This window comes from Camelina sativa, chromosome 11 (assembly GCF_030686135.1).
Source record: "Camelina sativa cultivar CO46 ecotype springtype chromosome 11, ASM3068613v1".
NCBI lineage: Eukaryota > Viridiplantae > Streptophyta > Magnoliopsida > Brassicales > Brassicaceae > Camelina > Camelina sativa.
The window spans coordinates 27,954,282-27,972,154 of record NC_141890.1 but is presented as its reverse complement, the minus strand read 5'-3'; the positions used below and the strand labels follow the sequence as shown (position 1 = coordinate 27,972,154).

The following is a 17,873-nucleotide window of genomic DNA, read 5'->3' as shown; positions in this document are numbered from 1 at the left end:
TAAGTTGTGTGTTCTGTTTGCATTTAGTATCCTGTTCTAGTTGTTTTTACTTTCTGCATTTCATATCTCATTTTAGGATTGTTATTGACAAACAATCTTTACAATTGGCTTGACTTAGACTCATATGCACATCTTAATTGTTCACAATCACTCAGATAGGATTGACACCTCTTATACTGCAATTGCATAAGGGGAATTGAAACACCCTGACTTCTATTCATTCCATACATCATCATTCCATACATCATTCATTCATACACCACAAAGAAAGTCAGTTTCAATTTGGCGCCGTTGCCCATTTGAGTGTGTTTTGTGACATTTAGGATCATTATTAGTCTAAGATTAAGTTCGTTTTACACACTTGTGAAGTTACTGAACTCGAATCTTCCTTTGCTTGGCTGTTTTGTGTTTCAGGTACCCACTCGACCACCTACTCGACCACCCACTCAAATCTTCCTTTGCTTGGTCGAGCCAGAAGCCGGATCAAATTAGCCATTACTTCCCAGTCGACTCGACCACCCACTCGAGCCTGCGCTCGACCGTGTACCTGTTCGAGTCCGTAGTAGAGTTTGTTGATGCACACAAGGTCAAAAGGCAAAGATAGTCTTCAACAGCCTATTGACAACATCCACAGGCTACAAAAGGGTTTGAGACATAAGCAAGGAAGAGTAGTTGAACAACAACAAGGTCAAGACATCATGGAACAACAAGCTATCCATGAGCAAAGACCAAGGCACATTGGTGCAGGAGATGCACCCAATACCCACAACCAAAGGGCTGGAATTGTGCCACCTTCAGTAGCAAACAATAACTTTGAGATCAAGAGTGGATTGATCTCAATGATACAAGCAAACAAGTTTCATGGGTTGCCAATGGAGGATCCACTAGATCACCTTGATGAGTTTGACAGAATATGTGGACTCACTAAGATCAATGGAGTGAGTGAAGATGGATTCAAATTAAGATTCTTCCCATTTTCTCTTGGAGACAAAGCTCACCTTTGGGAGAAGACTCTTCCTACTGGAGCTATCACCACATGGGATGCATGCAAGAAAGCTTTTCTGGCCAAGTTCTTCTCCAATGCAAGGACTGCTAGGCTGAGGAATGAGATTTCTGGGTTTGCTCAAAGGAATCATGAGAGCTTTTGTGAAGCTTGGGAGAGGTTTAAAGGATTCCAAACTCAGTGTCCTCACCATGGCTTCAGCAATGAGTCACTTCTAAGCACCTTGTATAGAGGAGTGCTTCCCAAGATAAGAATGCTTCTTGACACAGCCTCTAATGGCAACTTCCTCAACAAGAATGTGGAAGAAGGATGGGAGTTAGTTGAGAATCTTGCTCAATCTGATGGCAATTATAATGAGGACTATGATAGGACCATAAGGAGCTCCTCAACTGATCAAGAGGACAAGTATAAGAAGGATTTGAAGATGGTCAATGAGAAGCTTGACAAGATCCTCCTCAGCCAATCCAAGTCCATTCACTTCATAGGTGAAGAGGAAGCTCCAGTTCAAGAGGGGGAGCCTGAATTTGCTGAGTTGTGCTACATGCAAAACCAGGGAGGATTCAAAGGCTACAACCAAGGAGGTTTCAAGAACAACAATCTCTCTAATAGGAGCACCAATGTGGCCAACCCTCAAGACCAAGTCTATCCACCTCAACAACCTCAACAGCAACAAAACTACATCCCCAAGCAGCAACACCAAGTGTTCCAGCCCCAATTGTGTACCCCACCAGGGTTTCAGACTAACCAAGGCCAGGAACAAGACTTAAGAGCAATGATGCAACAGTTGTTGATTGGGCAAACACAAGGCAAGATTGAGGAAGCCAAGCAGTTTGCTGAGTTGAATCAAAGGCTCACATCACAGTACAATGATCTGAACATGAAGTTTGAAGGTCTCAACTCCAGAATGAAGTATATGGAGAGTAACATTGCCTCTACCTCAGCTCCAAAACCCAACCAACTCCCTGGAAAAGCTGTTCAAAATCCAAGGGAGTTCACTGCAAAAGCCATTCATATCTCTGATGAGGGAGTCACTGAGGACAGTGAAGTCCAAGTTTGGGGGAATTCATTAGTTACTGAAGCCCCAAGTGACGTTTGTGCAAGGCAACTGGAGTCCGGCATCTGGCTCGACCAAGTACTCGAACAGCCACTCGATCGAGCGCATGCTCGAGTGGTCGATCGAGTTGCAGACTCAGAAGCTGTCAAGCCTGCTAAGTACATTCCTCCTGCTTACAAGCCACCTCTTCCATTCCCAAGACGTTTCAAAGCACAAAAGATTAAGGAGCTTAGGGAAATCATTGAGAGAAAGGAGATGATGGCTAAGCAACAAGAGGAAGAGAAGGCTTTGAAGGAAGTGGTTGTGATTGAAGAAGCTGTGGTTGAGGAAGTGTTGGCCATACAAGAGATCACCATTGCTTACCAAAAAGAAGAGAGAGGACCTGCCTTGGAACAGTATGATCCATATCCTCTCTACAAAGACTTTTTGCTTGATTTGTCAAAGAAGAAGGCTGAAGCTCAAGATGAGAAGGATCTTGAGGACCTTGGAGGAGTTATCATTCCAATCAAGCTTAAGGATCCAGGTCCATTCTATCTGCCTTGCACACTTAGCTATCTTCACTACAACCAATGCCTTTGTGACTTGGGAGCTTCAACAAGTGTGATGCCATACTCCATAGCACAAAAGCTTGGGAGAACTGATTTCAAGTCCACCAACCTTCATATATGTTTAGCTGATGGGTCAAACAAAGAAATAGTTGGAAGGTTGGAGAATGTCCCAGTCAAGATAGGGAAGGCAAGGGTTCACACTGATTTTGTGGTGTTGGAGATGGACAAGGAACCTGAAGATCCAATCATTCTTGGAAGGCCATTCCTAGCCACTGTTGGAGCAGTTATTGATGTCAAAGAGGGTCTTGTGACCTTGAACATTGCTGAAGATATAGCCATGAAGTTCAACATCTATAACCCAACCAACCTTCCTACCATTGATGATCAACCTTTTACTATCAAGGACAAAGGAGGTCAAGAAGGTTCAAGTGGTGAAGCAACTCCAAAGGCTAAGCTCTCCTTTCAAGATGATTCTGTGGAAAAGCTTAAGAGGTCAGTTCAAGAGTTGACTAGTATGGTTGAAGATCTTCAAGTTAAGCTGAACAAGAGGTCCTTAAGGAAGGCAAGACCAAGGCTCAAAATCAAGAAGAAACATGGCTTGTGTGTTAAGGGTGAGGTGATCAAGGATCAACTTCACAGTGATCAAGAGGTTCCAGGGAGGATTTCATCACCTCCTTGGTATCTAAACCAAGCCTAAAAAGGACACCAAAGTCAAGCTTAGTGACTTTAAACAAGCTCACTAGGGAGGAAGTCCCTAAGGTATCCTTTGTAAATATTGTTTATTTTCCTTGTAGTTTTGATGTGTTTTCTTTTTTGTTTGTGTTGGACAGGCCTTTAGGTGAGAATGTAGTTGGGTAAGGAGAGGTTTAGACTTGGAGAAGGAGACTCGCAAGCCCACTCGACCTACCCACGAGAGGTACTCGACCGAGCTGGAAAGGAATTGAGGCCCATTTGATCTTCAAATCATTAGAACGATCGAGTGGAGGGAAGAACAAGAAGAAAAATTTTGAAATTTCAAAATTTGGTCAAGGTGCTCGACCGTGTACAGTCGAGTGTGGGGTCGAGTGGCAGCAAAAAGCAGGTCAAAGATTCCCATTTCAAATTTGAATGGTATGGACGCTCCACCCTTGTCTCTTTGTCCCCTTAGCTTCTTTATATAGACCTTGCACGAAACTATGCCTCTCACATTCTCTCATTTGCTCAAAACCATTGAATTCAAGTTTTAAAATCTCTCTCATAGCTTATCTTTTGCTCAAGCTTAGTTCTTTCAAGTTTTTGGTTCACTAACCTATTAACTTTGAGCTTTGAGTCTATTCCCTTCAGTTCTATTTGAAAAATGTCTTCAAGAATCACTAGGAAGTCTCAACAAACCACTGCAACCTCCATGGAACGTCATGATGCTAGCCTTGAATCAAGAGGACAAGCTGGAAGGACCACTCGACGCCCCACTCGATCATGCACTCGACCGAGTGGTGGTTCGAGCAGCCGGTCGAGCCAGATGCCGCGTCCAAGGAGAGAAAGAGTTGAGGAAGATCCTGAGAGGACTGAGAGTGAGGAGGAAAGGGAGTCAACTCTCAATGAGTTCATGAGGAGACACAAGGCCAAAGGGAAGAGGCCAGCAGTTGAGGTTGAACAAGAGGAGAGTGAGAATGAGAGTGAGGAAGAAAGTGAAAAAGAAGAGATAGAGGATGATGGAGAAGCTGAGTCCTGTGGGTTGTCAAAGAGGCAACTCTATGATGCTTTCATGAGAATGGAGTTCTTAGGGACAAGATATCCACACAAAGAAACCATGGAGAAGCTAGCCATTGGTGAAGATGTGGAGTACCTCTTTGAGAAGAGCAACCTGACCAAGTTTATGGGGCTTTGCATGGAGGGTTACAAAGAAGAGAGTTGTGAGTTTCTGGCCACAGTCAAGCTGCATACATATGCAAGGAAGGATGCTGAGTTTGGAGCTGGCCACATTGATTTCACAATCAAGGGGAAAAGGTATGAACTCTCAATGAAGAAGATAGCCAATGTGTTTGGATTTGAGGTTGGGAGCAATAGGAGTTTGATGATTCCAAGAGAAGAGCTCTATGCTGTGTGGGAAACCATTGGGGACAACAAATACTACTCATCCTCCAATTCCAAGAGTTCAAGGATAAGGAGCCCAGTCCTAAGGTACTTCCACAAAGCTCTTGCCAACACCTTCTTTGCTAGGAAGGAAACTGGGAATATTAATGAGTGGGAGCTAAAGATGATTGATTTGGCTCTCAATGGAGTCATCTTCCAAGCAAGGAATGGCACCATCATTCTCGGGAGCACTGTGGAGACTGACCTAGCAATGGTGCTCATTGATCACATGATTTACTTGAGAAGTTGGGTAGGCAAGTTGGAGAATAAAGGATCAAGAGGAGCACTAACCATTGGAGGCATCATTACTCCAATCCTTCAAGCTGCTAAGGTTCCACTTAGAGGAGAAAGGGTTTCACCAAGATGGATTGACTCTAGCTACCTCACCTCTACTCTCATCCTAGCCAAGGAGATGCATCAAGGGAATCACATTTTCAACTTTGAACTACCAACACTTGGGAAAAAGCAACTGATTTTGCCTAACCAAGAGCTCACCACCATTCAAGAAGGGGTCAACATTGACTTTTGGCCAGCTGAGGAGCATTTGTTTGATGGGATAGTTCAACTAAGAGTTGATGAAGCTGGAGATGTGCAAATGGCTGATGGGGAGGAGCAATTTTACTTTGAGGATTATGAGCTCAACCCAAGAGATAGTAGAGGAGTGAGGGAGGCTACCAAGAGATTAACCCTTCTGCAAAAATGGAACAAATGGCATGGGAAGAGGTTTGATAAGCTGAAGAAGAAGGTGACCAACATGGCTAAGTCCATCAAGGGCTTAAAAAAGGAGATTGCTGAGTTGAAGAGTGGGAATTCTTCACCTACACCATCAAGCCCTTTGAGGAGGAGTAGCTCAACTAGAGCACTTTCTAGAGTTGCGAACCCTGTGGAACCAGCTAGGACTTCAATGTATGAGCCAAAACAGAGGAAGAGGAGCTCAAGTACCCGAGAACAACCCTTTTCAAGGTACTCGACCGGGTCACTCGAGCACCCACTCGACCGAGCACCTCCAATGCACTCGGTCGAGTTCCAGGCCAGATCACCCTATGGTTTCCCACCTCCAGCTGTTTATCCAGGATATCAAGGTTACCCTCCCATCCCACCCCAATACTTCATGGATCCAGCACTCTACCAGCAGTTCTACCAGCAGCAAGGTCAACATTTTGACAATCGTGGTCCAGCTCGACCCCACCACTCGAGCACGTACTCGACCGAGTCCCGGTCGATCCCCATCGTCGAGCTGCCCCAAACTCCACCTCCAAGTCACCAACAAGACCCCAACTACTCCTATGATAGCATGCAAATGGATGTGGACAGCTACTTCCACAATCCCTAAGGTACCACTATCACCTTCCCTTGTAGATATCATTGCATTTGACATTGTGTTTTGTTTTTTTTTTTTTTTTTTTCATCTTGAATCCTCAATCAAATTTCTTTCACACAGGGAATGTGTGATTTAAGTTTGGGGGAGGGTTTGAGATAGCATTTGACATTGTGTTTTGTGATTCTAATTTCAAATTTTTAGCATAATCATGTTAATACTTGCATAGCATCTAAGGCATAGAAAAACCCTAAAAATTTGAAAATTTTTGCCAAAAAATCTTTATAAAAAAAAAAAGAGTGTTCATGTAGTTTGCACTGCACATTAGGATCTTGTTTAGCATGTTTCATGTAGGATTGTATAGTACTTGCATTAGGGATCTATGATGAGTATTCCCTTATTAGCTTGTTTATTCACTAGACTAGGATCAATGCCCAAGTTAATAGTACTTTGATGCTAGTTGAGTGGTTAGAAGAATAAGATTGAACCAGGCCTTGAATTCCTGCATTACATTTGGTCTAAATTGAAGCATGTTGAGATTTGAAACCATTTCCTATTTATAAGAACCTAATATTGACTTTCAATTATCAATGTGTGCAATGCTTTAAACTCATGGATACCATATACATATTTGGATCATCTTCTTCCTTTTTACCACTCTTGTTGATCCAAGTAGCTGATTTCCTCATTAAGAATCAGTTCCCCTACCCCTAAACCAAGCCTTCTTTCAAGCCATGTTTATTCTTGTGAGTGTGAGGCCTATTTTTGGGATTGAGCTTGGTAGAAAGTGTTAGGTTTGAACTGACAAGAGTAAAGCCTTGTGTAGTTCTAGTTTGCATTTTTCAAACTAGATAGGACTAGGTGGTTCACTTGTTGGGTTTGGGACTTGGCTATTATGAAAAGAAAAGTGGAAAAAGAGAAAGAAAAGGTTAAGAGTCTTTAGGAGGGAAATGTGTTTAAGAAAATTTAAAGTCTAGTGAAAGAATGGGAAGAATAAGGTTGTTTAAAGATGGTTCTAGTTAAAGAAAAGAAAGAAAGAAAAGAGAAGTCTAGCAAAATGCTTATATGTCTTAAGAATAAGAAGAAAAGAGAACCATAGCAAATAAGTAAGAATCCCCCATTCCACTAGAAAGATCAAATAAGAAACCTCTCCTAAGACTTTAAAACCAAAAAGAGAAAAGGGTGAAAAAGAAGAAAAGAAGTTAAAGGGTAGCACTAGGATCAATTGGGTTTAGATTGATAGGATAAACACTTTGGGTGCCTTTGGGTAGACAAGGTTTTGTTCTTATATGTGTCTAAGTGTTCTTACCTTTAGCATTCTTCTAAAGCTCAATCCATTTTTTATGAGAGAACCTTGATATTGATAAGCCCTACTCTAAAAAGAGACCATCATTGTCTCTAAACCTTTTACTGCCAAGCCAAATGAGTTTAAGCATTGCATAGAATTGATTCATGTTCTTGATTAATGAATGTTAAAGGAAATGGTTGATTTGAATGCATGTGGATGTCTAAGGCTCAAATCAGTGAAGGTTGTGATATGCTTGTCTAAAAGTCTTTAAGTATAGCTCATTCAACTTGCATCATAGTACTAGTAACTTGGACATTGATTCTAGATAGTCTATTTGCAAGCTTTAGGAGCTGAGATCCCACTTTCAAACCTCACCTACCTTCTTGTGTCTTGATTATTTGCTTGAGGGCAAGCAAAGACTAAGTTTGGGGGTGTTGATGTTCATATATTTTACCTTGTTTTCCCTTAGTTTATTCACAACTTTTGCATCTTTTGCTATCCATTTAGGCCATTATTGTGTAGCTTTAGGACTAATCATGCATTAGAGTATAGTTGCATTGCATTTGCATCTTTTCATGCATAAACAGGTGATTTTGGAGCTTAAGGAGCATAGAAGCAATGCTGAGGAGAAGTGAAGATGTCCTGAGGAGAAAACAAGAGAGTCAAGGCTGTAGAATCAAGGTCCGGAGTCCAACTCGACCGCACCACTCGACCGTGTGCTGAGGAGGACTCGACCGAGTGGAGAATGCACGAGAGAAGCCAGCTCGACCAGCCGCTCGACCGAGCACTGGTCGAGTTGACCGAGCCGTTGACCACTTTGACTTTTTGCATTTTTTAGGGCTTCCACTTCACCTCCTATATAAGGCCCTTGTACTTGCAGCCACAAAAGAATCCAGCTTTTTAGAGAGTCTAAAACCTAGTTTTTACCTTTTTTAGATATCATTCCTTTTGCACTTTTATTTTATTTTTAGATCTTGTACTTGTTTGAGAGAGGAAGACTAGATTCTTATATTTTGTTTGTTTTATAACTTTCAAAGTATTAAGATTTCGAGTTTTATTCCTTCATCAATATTGTAGATCTCTGTTTCATCTCTCTAATGATGCAAGTTTCATTATTTTCTGGGTTTTTGACATATTTCACCATGTGTTCTTGTGAGTAGTTTGTTTAGGACCTTGAGGATGGGTTAGGCTGGGTTGATCTTGTGGTTTGTTTGATTTGGTCAAGCTTGATTGTTGTAGATCTCTTCTAGGCTAGATGATCTTAATGCTGATCCTATATCTGAGAGGGTAGGGTTTGATTTCAAGCATCTTAGCATCACACCAATGTCTAAGGAGCATAGATAAGGCTAGATCTAGAGCTTACCATTAGGCTTGCTAAGAGATTAGGAGTCTTGTTTGGTTTGAGATGTATTGCTTAATGCCTGCTTGTGTAGATTCTTTTCTTTGTGAGAACAAGTCTAGAATTTTTGATTGTTTCTTGCCATGAGAGTGGATTAAACATGTATTAGAATAGTATGTCTAGAGATCAGCTCAATGTTTGCTTGAGATTTGTTGACCAAATTAGATAACCACAATGATTAGCTCAGCCCATGAATCCCTACTCAAGGCCTTCTTTGTTTATTGAAATCTTAGTCTAAATATCATTGCTTGCTTGTTGTTTGATTGGTTTTAGCATTGCTCTGTTTTTCTTGTGTTGCTCTGTTTTCACGTTTAAGTCTAGCTCGACCACGTACTCGACCTACACTCGGTCGAGTGCTGCTCGAGTTCATCCCCAGAACTTGTGTTTTTGATTTGTTATTGTCTTGTTTCATTCCTGTTTCATTTCCATTGCATTCACGTAGTTTCCTGTTCATTACTTGTCTTGCATTAGTTCATTAGCATAGTTTCTATCTTTACTCTAGTTTCATATAGCTTTAAGTTGTGTGTTCTGTTTGCATTTCGTATCCTGTTCTAGTTGTTTTTACTTTCTGCATTTCATATCTCATTTTAGGATTGTTAGTGACAAACAATCTTTACAATTGGCTTGACTTAGAATCATATGCACATCTTAATTGTTCACAATCACTCAGATAGGATTGACACCTCTTATACTGCAACTGCATAAGGGGAATTCAAACACCCTGACTTCTATTCATTCCATACATCATCATTCCATACATCATTCATTCATACACCACAAAGAAAGTCAGTTTCACGGAACAAAATAACTTAATTCCCACTACAAGAAATATGAGCTTCAGTAGCAGATCTTTGTAGCACAAATTTACGAACTATTACTAAAAGTACCATAATCGAATGCCAAGTATGTCGTAGCATTATATTAACGCTAGTATATATTTTCATTAAGCGGGAAAATAAAAATCAGTATTATAGCCGGGAAGGTGTATTTTGGAGGCAAACTAATTGGGTTTTTTTTCCCAAACAAAAACAAGTCTCGATTATATGACCAAAAAGACTGTCTTTTACACTTAGCCAAAAAAACAAAAAGCATTCTCATTCTCTAAAATTTTCAGATTCTCTAATCTCAATTTCATAGTTTTTGATTCCTATCCTGAAATCTCAATACCCATTCCATGAAATCTCGATTCTCATTGACAAGATCTCGATTCTCAGCACCAAACTCTCTGACAGTCTCTGTGTAGCTATCTCCGTTATCTCTGTCTCTCTTTCTGGTATCCATCGCTCTGTCTCCGTCGCTCTCTGTGTCTCCGTCGCTCTCTGCCTCAGTCTGTCTCCGCCTCTGTCTCTGTCTCAATAGCTCAGCCGATCTCAGTAGATTCGAACCCAACTGATCTCATCCACCTGAAAGGTATAAGGCATTCAATTAATGTATTTCAGTTCTTTACTATGTACTAGATCTGATTTAAATTTTGACCGTTTTAAACATTGTAAGGTAATCATATCTCATCAGCCGGATCTTCTGCCTGCATCATCTGCCTGTTTGCATCAGAACACATAGGCTAGTTCTCACAATGAAACTGATATTTGATTCATTTGTTTACGAGTTGAATGAATTAGTTGTTTGATATTTCGTTTTAATAAACTGTTGCTGAATGTGAATATGTTTGTTTAGTGTTTTTGTGGTATTTGTTTGGTGTTTGTGTTATTCTTATGTGTTTGTTTTGTTTTATTTATGGGTAAGGACATATAATGGTTATGGAAAAGACATGGGTTCATCTTAACAGGTATGTGAAAATGTTTTGTATAGTTGAGTTTATTGGTTTAATTGATATGTTAAAGATTTTTTAAAGTTTGTAATTCGTTTTTTTTCTTTTGGTTTTTCGCTTTTATTTTACTTCATTGCAAAACCGATCCTGGTTATGAGAAAGGTGCTTGGGATTTTGTGAGGTATGTGGGTGCAGGTTTAGGAGACAATGCAATGATTATTTGCCCGTGTATTGACTGTCGCAACGTATATTGCCACTCAGCCGCTAATGTTGTTGATCATCTTGTAACAAGGGGAATGGATTGGAGTTACAAGTCGAGAGAGGACTGGTTTCATCATGGAGAAGTGAAATCAGAGACTGAGTGTAGAAAGAACACAAGCCAGTGGAACCAAGAGATCTTAGGTTTGTTCAAAGCTGCTGAGTTTATGGATGAAGAGCTGGTTAGTCAGGGTGATTTAATTGATGTTGCTGATGGTAATGATAAGGTTGAAGATGAGTTCTTAGCCAAGCTAGCTGATGCAAAAACACCATTATATCCAGGTTGCACAAACCACAGCAAGCTATCTGCGATTGTTTCACTCTTTAGGTTAAAGATTCTGAGTGGTTGGTCTGACAGAAGTTTTGATAGTCTACTTGAGACTTTAAAACATATGCTACCCAAGGATAATGTCTTGCACACATCCTTGTATGAGGTGAAGAAATTCTTCAAATCTTTTGATATGGGTTATGAGAAGATACACGCTTGTGTAAATGACTGTTGTCTATTTAGAAATCAGTACGAGGAGCTCGACACTTGTCCTAAATGTGATTCTTCGCGATGGAAGATTAACACGCGAACTGGTGAGGTGAAGAAAGGTACTCCACAGAAAGTACTTAGGTAATTTTCGATAATTCCACATCTCAAGAGGATGTTCAGGTCAGAGGACACGGCGAAAGACTTATGGTGGCATTTCAACATGAAAAATGTTAACTATAGTGCATGGCCTGTTTTGCTAGTCAATTACAACATGCCACCTGACAAGTGTATGAAAGAGGAGAACATCATGTTGACATTGCTGATTCCTGGACCAACTCAACCTGGAAACAATATAAATGTCTATTTAGAACCTCTTATAGAGGATCTAAACCATCTGTGGGAGAAGGGAGAGGTAATGTATGATGCATTCAGTCGCACTACATTCACTTTAAGAGCAATGCTTCTGTGGACCATACAGGATTTTCCGGCATATAGAAATCTAGCAAGCTGCAAAGTTAAAGGCAAAATGGGTTGTCCTGTTTGCGGAAAGCACACAGATAGTTTGTGGTTGAGTAATTGTAGAAAGCACGTGTATATGTCTCACCGGAAGTCTCTGTCACCCACCCATGTTTATAGACGAAAGAAAGCATGGTTTGATGGTAAAGCTGAGCATGGAAGAAGAGGTAGGATTCTGACTGGTCATAACATTTATCAAATACTCAAAAAATACAAGTATGATTTTGGGAATGTAAAATTAAATGGAAGAAAGAGGAAGATGCGAGATCGTGTTGGATCAGCCTCTGATACTGATGATGAATCCAATGACTCAGAAGAAGAGGAAGAACAAGTAGATGCAGAGGAGCTATCCAGATGGAAAAAGCGGTCAATCTTCTTCAATTTAGATTATTGGAAGGTATGATTTATATGTTAGGTTTGTTATTCTACTATATATTCAGATTTGCTATATTTTTAAAAATAAATGTATTTAACATTCATTTTATTATCTGTTTTTATGTTGTCTAGGAAATGCCCGTTAGGCATAACTTAGACGTGATGCACGTGGAGAGAAATGTTGCGGCTAGACTTGTCTCTACAATGCTACATTCTGTGAAATCAAAGGATGGTGTTAATGCTCGGAAATATATGCAACTGCTTGGTATTAGAAAGGATTTACATCCCTAAGCACGTGGAAAAAGAACCTACCTTCCTCCAGGTCCTTGGTCTCTGTCCAAAACAGAGAAGAAAGTATTTTGTAAGCGATTATCTGACTTCAGAGGACCAGATGCTACTGTTCAAATATTTCCAGATGTGTTAAGATAGAAGATTGTACGGTTAAGGGTCTTAAATCACATGATTATCATGTGTTGATGCAACAACTTCTTCCGGTTAAAATCAGAGGGAGGCTGAAATCTTTTAGATAGAACTCTTGTATAATTAGCTGTTAAGTTTTTAATCTTCAGTGTTATTTATTTACAGGTTTGTTACCTAAAGGTTTTAGGATAGCTATTGGACGCTTATGCGCTTTCTTCAACAAACTGTGTCAGCAAGTTATTGACAGAGAGGCAATTTATGTAATGGAGCATGAAGTTGTGGAAACTATCTGCGTGTTTGCGAGGTTCTTTCCCCCAAGTTTCTTTGATATAATGGTGCATTTAACAGTCCACTTAGGCAGGAAAGCTTGGTTATGTGGACCAGTTCATTTTCGTTGGATGTACCCATTTGAGAGGTACAATCTAATAACTTATAAAGTTGTGTCATTTACAATATACTTTATGCTTATCTGTTACAGTTTTTTATCTGCAGGTACATGAAAGTTCTAAAGGACTTTGTAAGAAACATGGCAAGACCAGAGGGTTGCATATCTCGCTGAGGAGTGCATACGGTTCTGCAGTGATTTCTTGAAAAAGACAACAAATGCTGATGAGAAAATGGAAAGAAATGCTGATTATGAGAACTGCTCTATCTTGGAGGGTCGTCCTATATCAGCATCTACTTCATGTACTCTTACTGAGAATGAGAGGAACATAGCAAATCTTGTTGTCATTCATAATATGGCTCTGCTTGATCCTTATGTGGAGTAAGTTCTTCTACATTCTCTTTTATAATATTGTTGTATTTACATTTACTTATTGTTTTTGTTTTTTGAATTTTAGCATGCATCTACAACATTTACAAGATTCTAGTGAAAGATGTAGACGTGATTCGGCATTTTTGTGGAGTACACATTCTCAGAAATTTGTCTCCTGGTTAAAAGAAAAGGTATGTTGACTATTTTATGGTTTTTTTGTTGATCATCTATTCTTTTACAATATAGTAAATGATACTTGACAATTTTTATAAACAGATACCTATAACTTCTGAACATGAAGATACACTTAAGTGGTTAGCATATGGTCCTCGTCTATGCTCAAGGTCTTACATGAGTTACATAGTCAATGGCAATCAGTTTCATACAGTCTCGGTTGATAGGCAAACTCAGAACTGTGGTGTGTTGCATGAGGCCACATCAATGTGTATAACTAGTGCAAAAGACAATTCTCCAATGGTTGATGTTTTGTCTTACTACGGCAGAGTGGTGGATATTATACTGCTTGATTACAATGTCTTCTACATTCCTATATTCAGGTGCCAATGGGCAAATATAGATAATGGAGTAAAGAAAGAAGAAGGATTCACACTTGTCAACCTTAACCAAAGTCAAGCTTCCTTTGCAAGAGACCCATACATACTAGCATCTCAAGCACATCAAGTTTTTTATTCAAGGGTAGATGATTCATCGAGTTGGTATGTAGCTATGAGAGGTTCTAAAAGAAGATACAATGCAAATTATGCTGAATCTGAAGATGTAGACGTTGGATCATTTCCTGTATTAGTAGACATGGATGAAGATGACCTGGTTGATGAAGCTAGGAATGCCCGAGCTGACTGTGAAGGGATTTATGTGTGAAATTATACTATATGTGACTGTTTTTTCTATTTATGATTATTTATAATGTGTGTTTTATGTGAATCTGATTGTTTTCTACAAAAGTTTATATCTGTTTTGATAAACAAGTGCTTTCTGTTGTTTCAGGTGAACTAAGATGACCAATCAGCAAAAAAGGCGTACACACAAAACGAAGAATATTGACGAGTTAACTGAGAAGCAGTTGGAAACTCAAGAATTGGTAGACAAGCAGTGTGAAACTCAGAATTTGGATAATGAAGTGGATGATGATTTACAAGAGGATGCTGCTATACAAGATGATGACACTTCTCAAAATCAGCCGGCAGATGAACTTAATGATGATTCTAATATACAAGATGATGCTGCTGCTGACAATGAAGCCGAATGATGATTTTTTTTTTTTGCTTGAGGTTGATTTCTGTCTATATTTTTTGCTGGTTGTTCTTGAAGCGTCTCACATTCAAAGAAAATAAAAAATGCAAGTTGATGGATATATCCGGAAAGAATCGCGTTGTTGCTGAAAGACGTTGGTCGTCTAGTAATCCTGATCAAGAGGTACATCACATTAAGTTGGGGCCTAATGCTTGTCGAGTATGGGTGGATGTTGTGATTGTTAAAGACGCTGCAGTTTGGAGGCAAACTCCTGAAATCGAATATATGGAAGATGCACATGGATCTTGTCTTGCCTGACCAGAAGATAAAATTGTAATGGTGGGTATATACTTTAATTTTACATGTGTGCAAAATATGAGGACAGGAATGAATGAGGACAAGTGATGTTTCAGATAGGGGAACATGTTTTGTAGTTTAAAGACATGAGTACTTTGTGTTCTTTTGTGTCATACACTGGTCTTTGTCCCTTTGTTTTTATTTTTGGATTTTAAGGTTGAATCAGAATTTATATGTTTCAAAGATATTAGTTTAATGGGACAAGTTATTTAATTTTCCTTTTTAACATGTTTGAGATTTACTTTAAAAAATATATAGAAAGATAATAAGCCAATTTTAAAAATGTTAGTTATATTATTAGTTAGGGATAATAATTTGGATATATACAAAATAAACATCAATAGATAAATAAATCAAATAGTTTTGAAAAAATTAAGAAAATACGATAACCAAATATTAACAATAAATAAATATTGATGACACAATTATGAATTTTTAATATTAATTAACATTAAAAAATCTTTATTTCATATATATAGTAATATAAGATATAAACCTCAAACCATATACCCTAAACCCTATACCCTAAATCTCTTAGTTGAAAGCATTATACACCAATATATGAAACATGAAATTAACAATGTAAAAATATAATTTTATGTATATTTGTACATAATTATGAATTATTAATATTAGTTAGCATTATAAATAAATCTTTATTTCATATATATAGTAATATAAGATATAAACCCCAAACCCTATACCCTATACCCTAAATATCTTATTTGAAAGCATTCTACACAAATTAACAATGTAAAAATATAATTTTAAATTTTAAATTAAACTTTACCATATGAAACTTTAATTATTTAATTGTTACACCATATTCCAAAATTAATACAAAGAAAAATAACAAAATACTATACTAATAACATACAAATCGTGAAACAATTATCTCATTGGCTAATTGATTAAGGTGTGGATCACCTAATTATTCATTAGAATAAATCTAACGGTCAATAACCCGCTCTACTTTTATGTCTCATTATTCGATGTCTTCAAAGGAAACCCAATAAACTCAATCTCGAAGCTTCTTTCACCATCGCCAAACACCAAAAAAAGCACAGATTGAATCTAAAGAGGAACTCATATCATCTATTTCACAATCGCCAAACACAACAAAAAATCATCGCCGAATCTAAAGGTTTTATTCTCTCTTTCTATTTTGTGTCTCGAATCCCTGATTCTTTGTTTTTAGCTGTCGCTATTTTGCTTTCTCGAATCCTCTGTCCGAGATGGCTTCAATAATCTTAATAGTTTTTGGTTCACAATGAAATCTGGATTTTCATTTATTGTTTGATGAAGTAGATCTGCCCTAAGACAGTGAGTATTACGACATTGATTAGTTACTGCTTCAGTTTGGAATTAGGTTTTTCGCAGATATTCAATAGAATCAAACACTGATAGTCATTATTATTAGATTTAAAAAATATAAAACAGGTTCTTGTTAATATTTTGTCTGTTGAGATTGTTGATGGTGTTTTGCAGATTCTTGTTGATAAAGACTTTTAAAGGTTTTAACCTTGTGATAGATCTATTCATTTTCAGGTTTCAGAGCTAGATATCATAGGTTTTACAACATTTTGTCATTCAAGCAAAGGTTATATTCTTTTATATTGAACCTCTTATTGCTTTCTTTTGATTGTTGTGGTTGTTGATAAAAAATAAACATATCTAAACAATATCATATTGGGTACTGCAGAAACTGTTAGTTAAATGGAAGGTAAAGGACTCATATGCGGCCTCCCCGCTAAAAACGTTGTACCAACACTCAAACAACAGACAAAACAACAAGCAATCAACGATCAACAAACTGATGCGGATGATGAACTGAAGGAGATAACAAAGCTAGAGTTTAGAAGGTCCTGTGCTCACCTAGGCTACTTAATACGCATCGAACTAGAGGAAGAAGACATTGATCCACTATACAAGCTAGTTTGGAGAAACATGAAAAATGATACACACAACAACATTGGTAAGAAACGCCCAAAAGTAGAGAAAGGAGAGCCCTCAAACCGCAAGACTATTTGAATAATAATGGCATGGTAACCACTCTTAGAGCGAGTTCATGTTTTTTGCATGTTAATGTTTATTTAGTTCATGTGATGTTTACATTTTGTTAAGTTAACTTTATGTAATATGATATTTTATTAGTCATTGTCTTTCATAAATTAAAGCTAATTACATTTTGTGCAATTCAATGTTTCAAATAACAAATTATTATGCAACTCAATATATATTCAATATAGGTTAAATATATATCCAAATTGCAATATAAACAGAATTTTCTCAGTGTCATGATAATTATTACATAGTACAAAATAAAAGCCAAGAAGTCTTATATTATAGCACGAGAAAAATGCTGGAATACATTATTAAACCCCAATTGATAAATGTTATTGTAAATGATGGTATCACAAGGTATAGTAGCCATTAAAAACTACACAATAGCAAAACGAAACCGCTATATAACACTTTCCTATAGCAAGTATTTTGTGCTACTATAGTGTTAAATTCGAGAACCATAATGTCAGGAAACAATATCCACCAGCACATATAATGTGTTATCATTACAAGTTACGCAGCACGAAATGTTTGCTATAAAAACAAACATAATAACACGAACTAAGCGCTAGTTAATAATATTAAATAGCGAAGTATTAGCGCTATAATAGGTCAATCTACCATAGCGCGTAAAAACTGCTATGGTAGGGAGGGGTCTGCTATAACTCCTCATTATACAACGTTTTCAAATGCGCTACGAAATCCCTTTAGTAGCATTTTCCGTGTTATAGTAATGTCCATGTTTCTTGTAGTGTCCACTTTGAGGAGAAAGATGACTCTTCCATCTTTCCATAAACTCCAAGCACGCCAAAATGTGAGTTCGGGAAGTTTTTCAAAAGTATCCCGTACTGTAAAGCTCTGAATCTGTCCTGAAACGTATTTTTCTTGTCTTTTGGTCCTTTTTGCT

General features: G+C 38.1%; 2 protein-coding genes, 1 long non-coding RNA gene and 1 other non-coding gene across 4 annotated transcripts; 3 read left to right on the top strand and 1 right to left on the bottom strand.

Moving 5' to 3' along the window:
* Window positions 1-1,094: 1,094 nt before the first annotated feature.
* Window positions 1,095-1,201, bottom strand: LOC147934507 (small nucleolar RNA R71). Its single transcript, XR_015573287.1, has one exon. It is a non-coding gene; the product is annotated as a small nucleolar RNA R71 (small nucleolar RNA).
* Window positions 1,202-10,473: 9,272 nt separating this feature from the next.
* Window positions 10,474-11,371, top strand: LOC147934506 (uncharacterized). The gene is made up of 2 exons (XM_087472652.1): window positions 10,474-10,510; window positions 10,632-11,371. The coding sequence occupies exons 1-2, from the start codon at window positions 10,474-10,476 to the stop codon at window positions 11,369-11,371; spliced, it is 777 nt and encodes a 258-aa protein (XP_087328778.1).
* A 75-nt stretch (window positions 11,372-11,446) lies between these two features.
* On the top strand, window positions 11,447-12,145 carry LOC147934505 (uncharacterized). Its single transcript, XM_087473633.1, has one exon. The coding sequence runs from the start codon at window positions 11,447-11,449 to the stop codon at window positions 12,143-12,145; it is 699 nt and encodes a 232-aa protein (XP_087329759.1).
* A 3,768-nt stretch (window positions 12,146-15,913) lies between these two features.
* Window positions 15,914-17,098, top strand: LOC147934504 (uncharacterized). The gene is made up of 3 exons (XR_015570962.1): window positions 15,914-16,046; window positions 16,451-16,502; window positions 16,605-17,098. It is a non-coding gene; the product is annotated as an uncharacterized LOC147934504 (long non-coding RNA).
* Window positions 17,099-17,873: the final 775 nt, after the last annotated feature.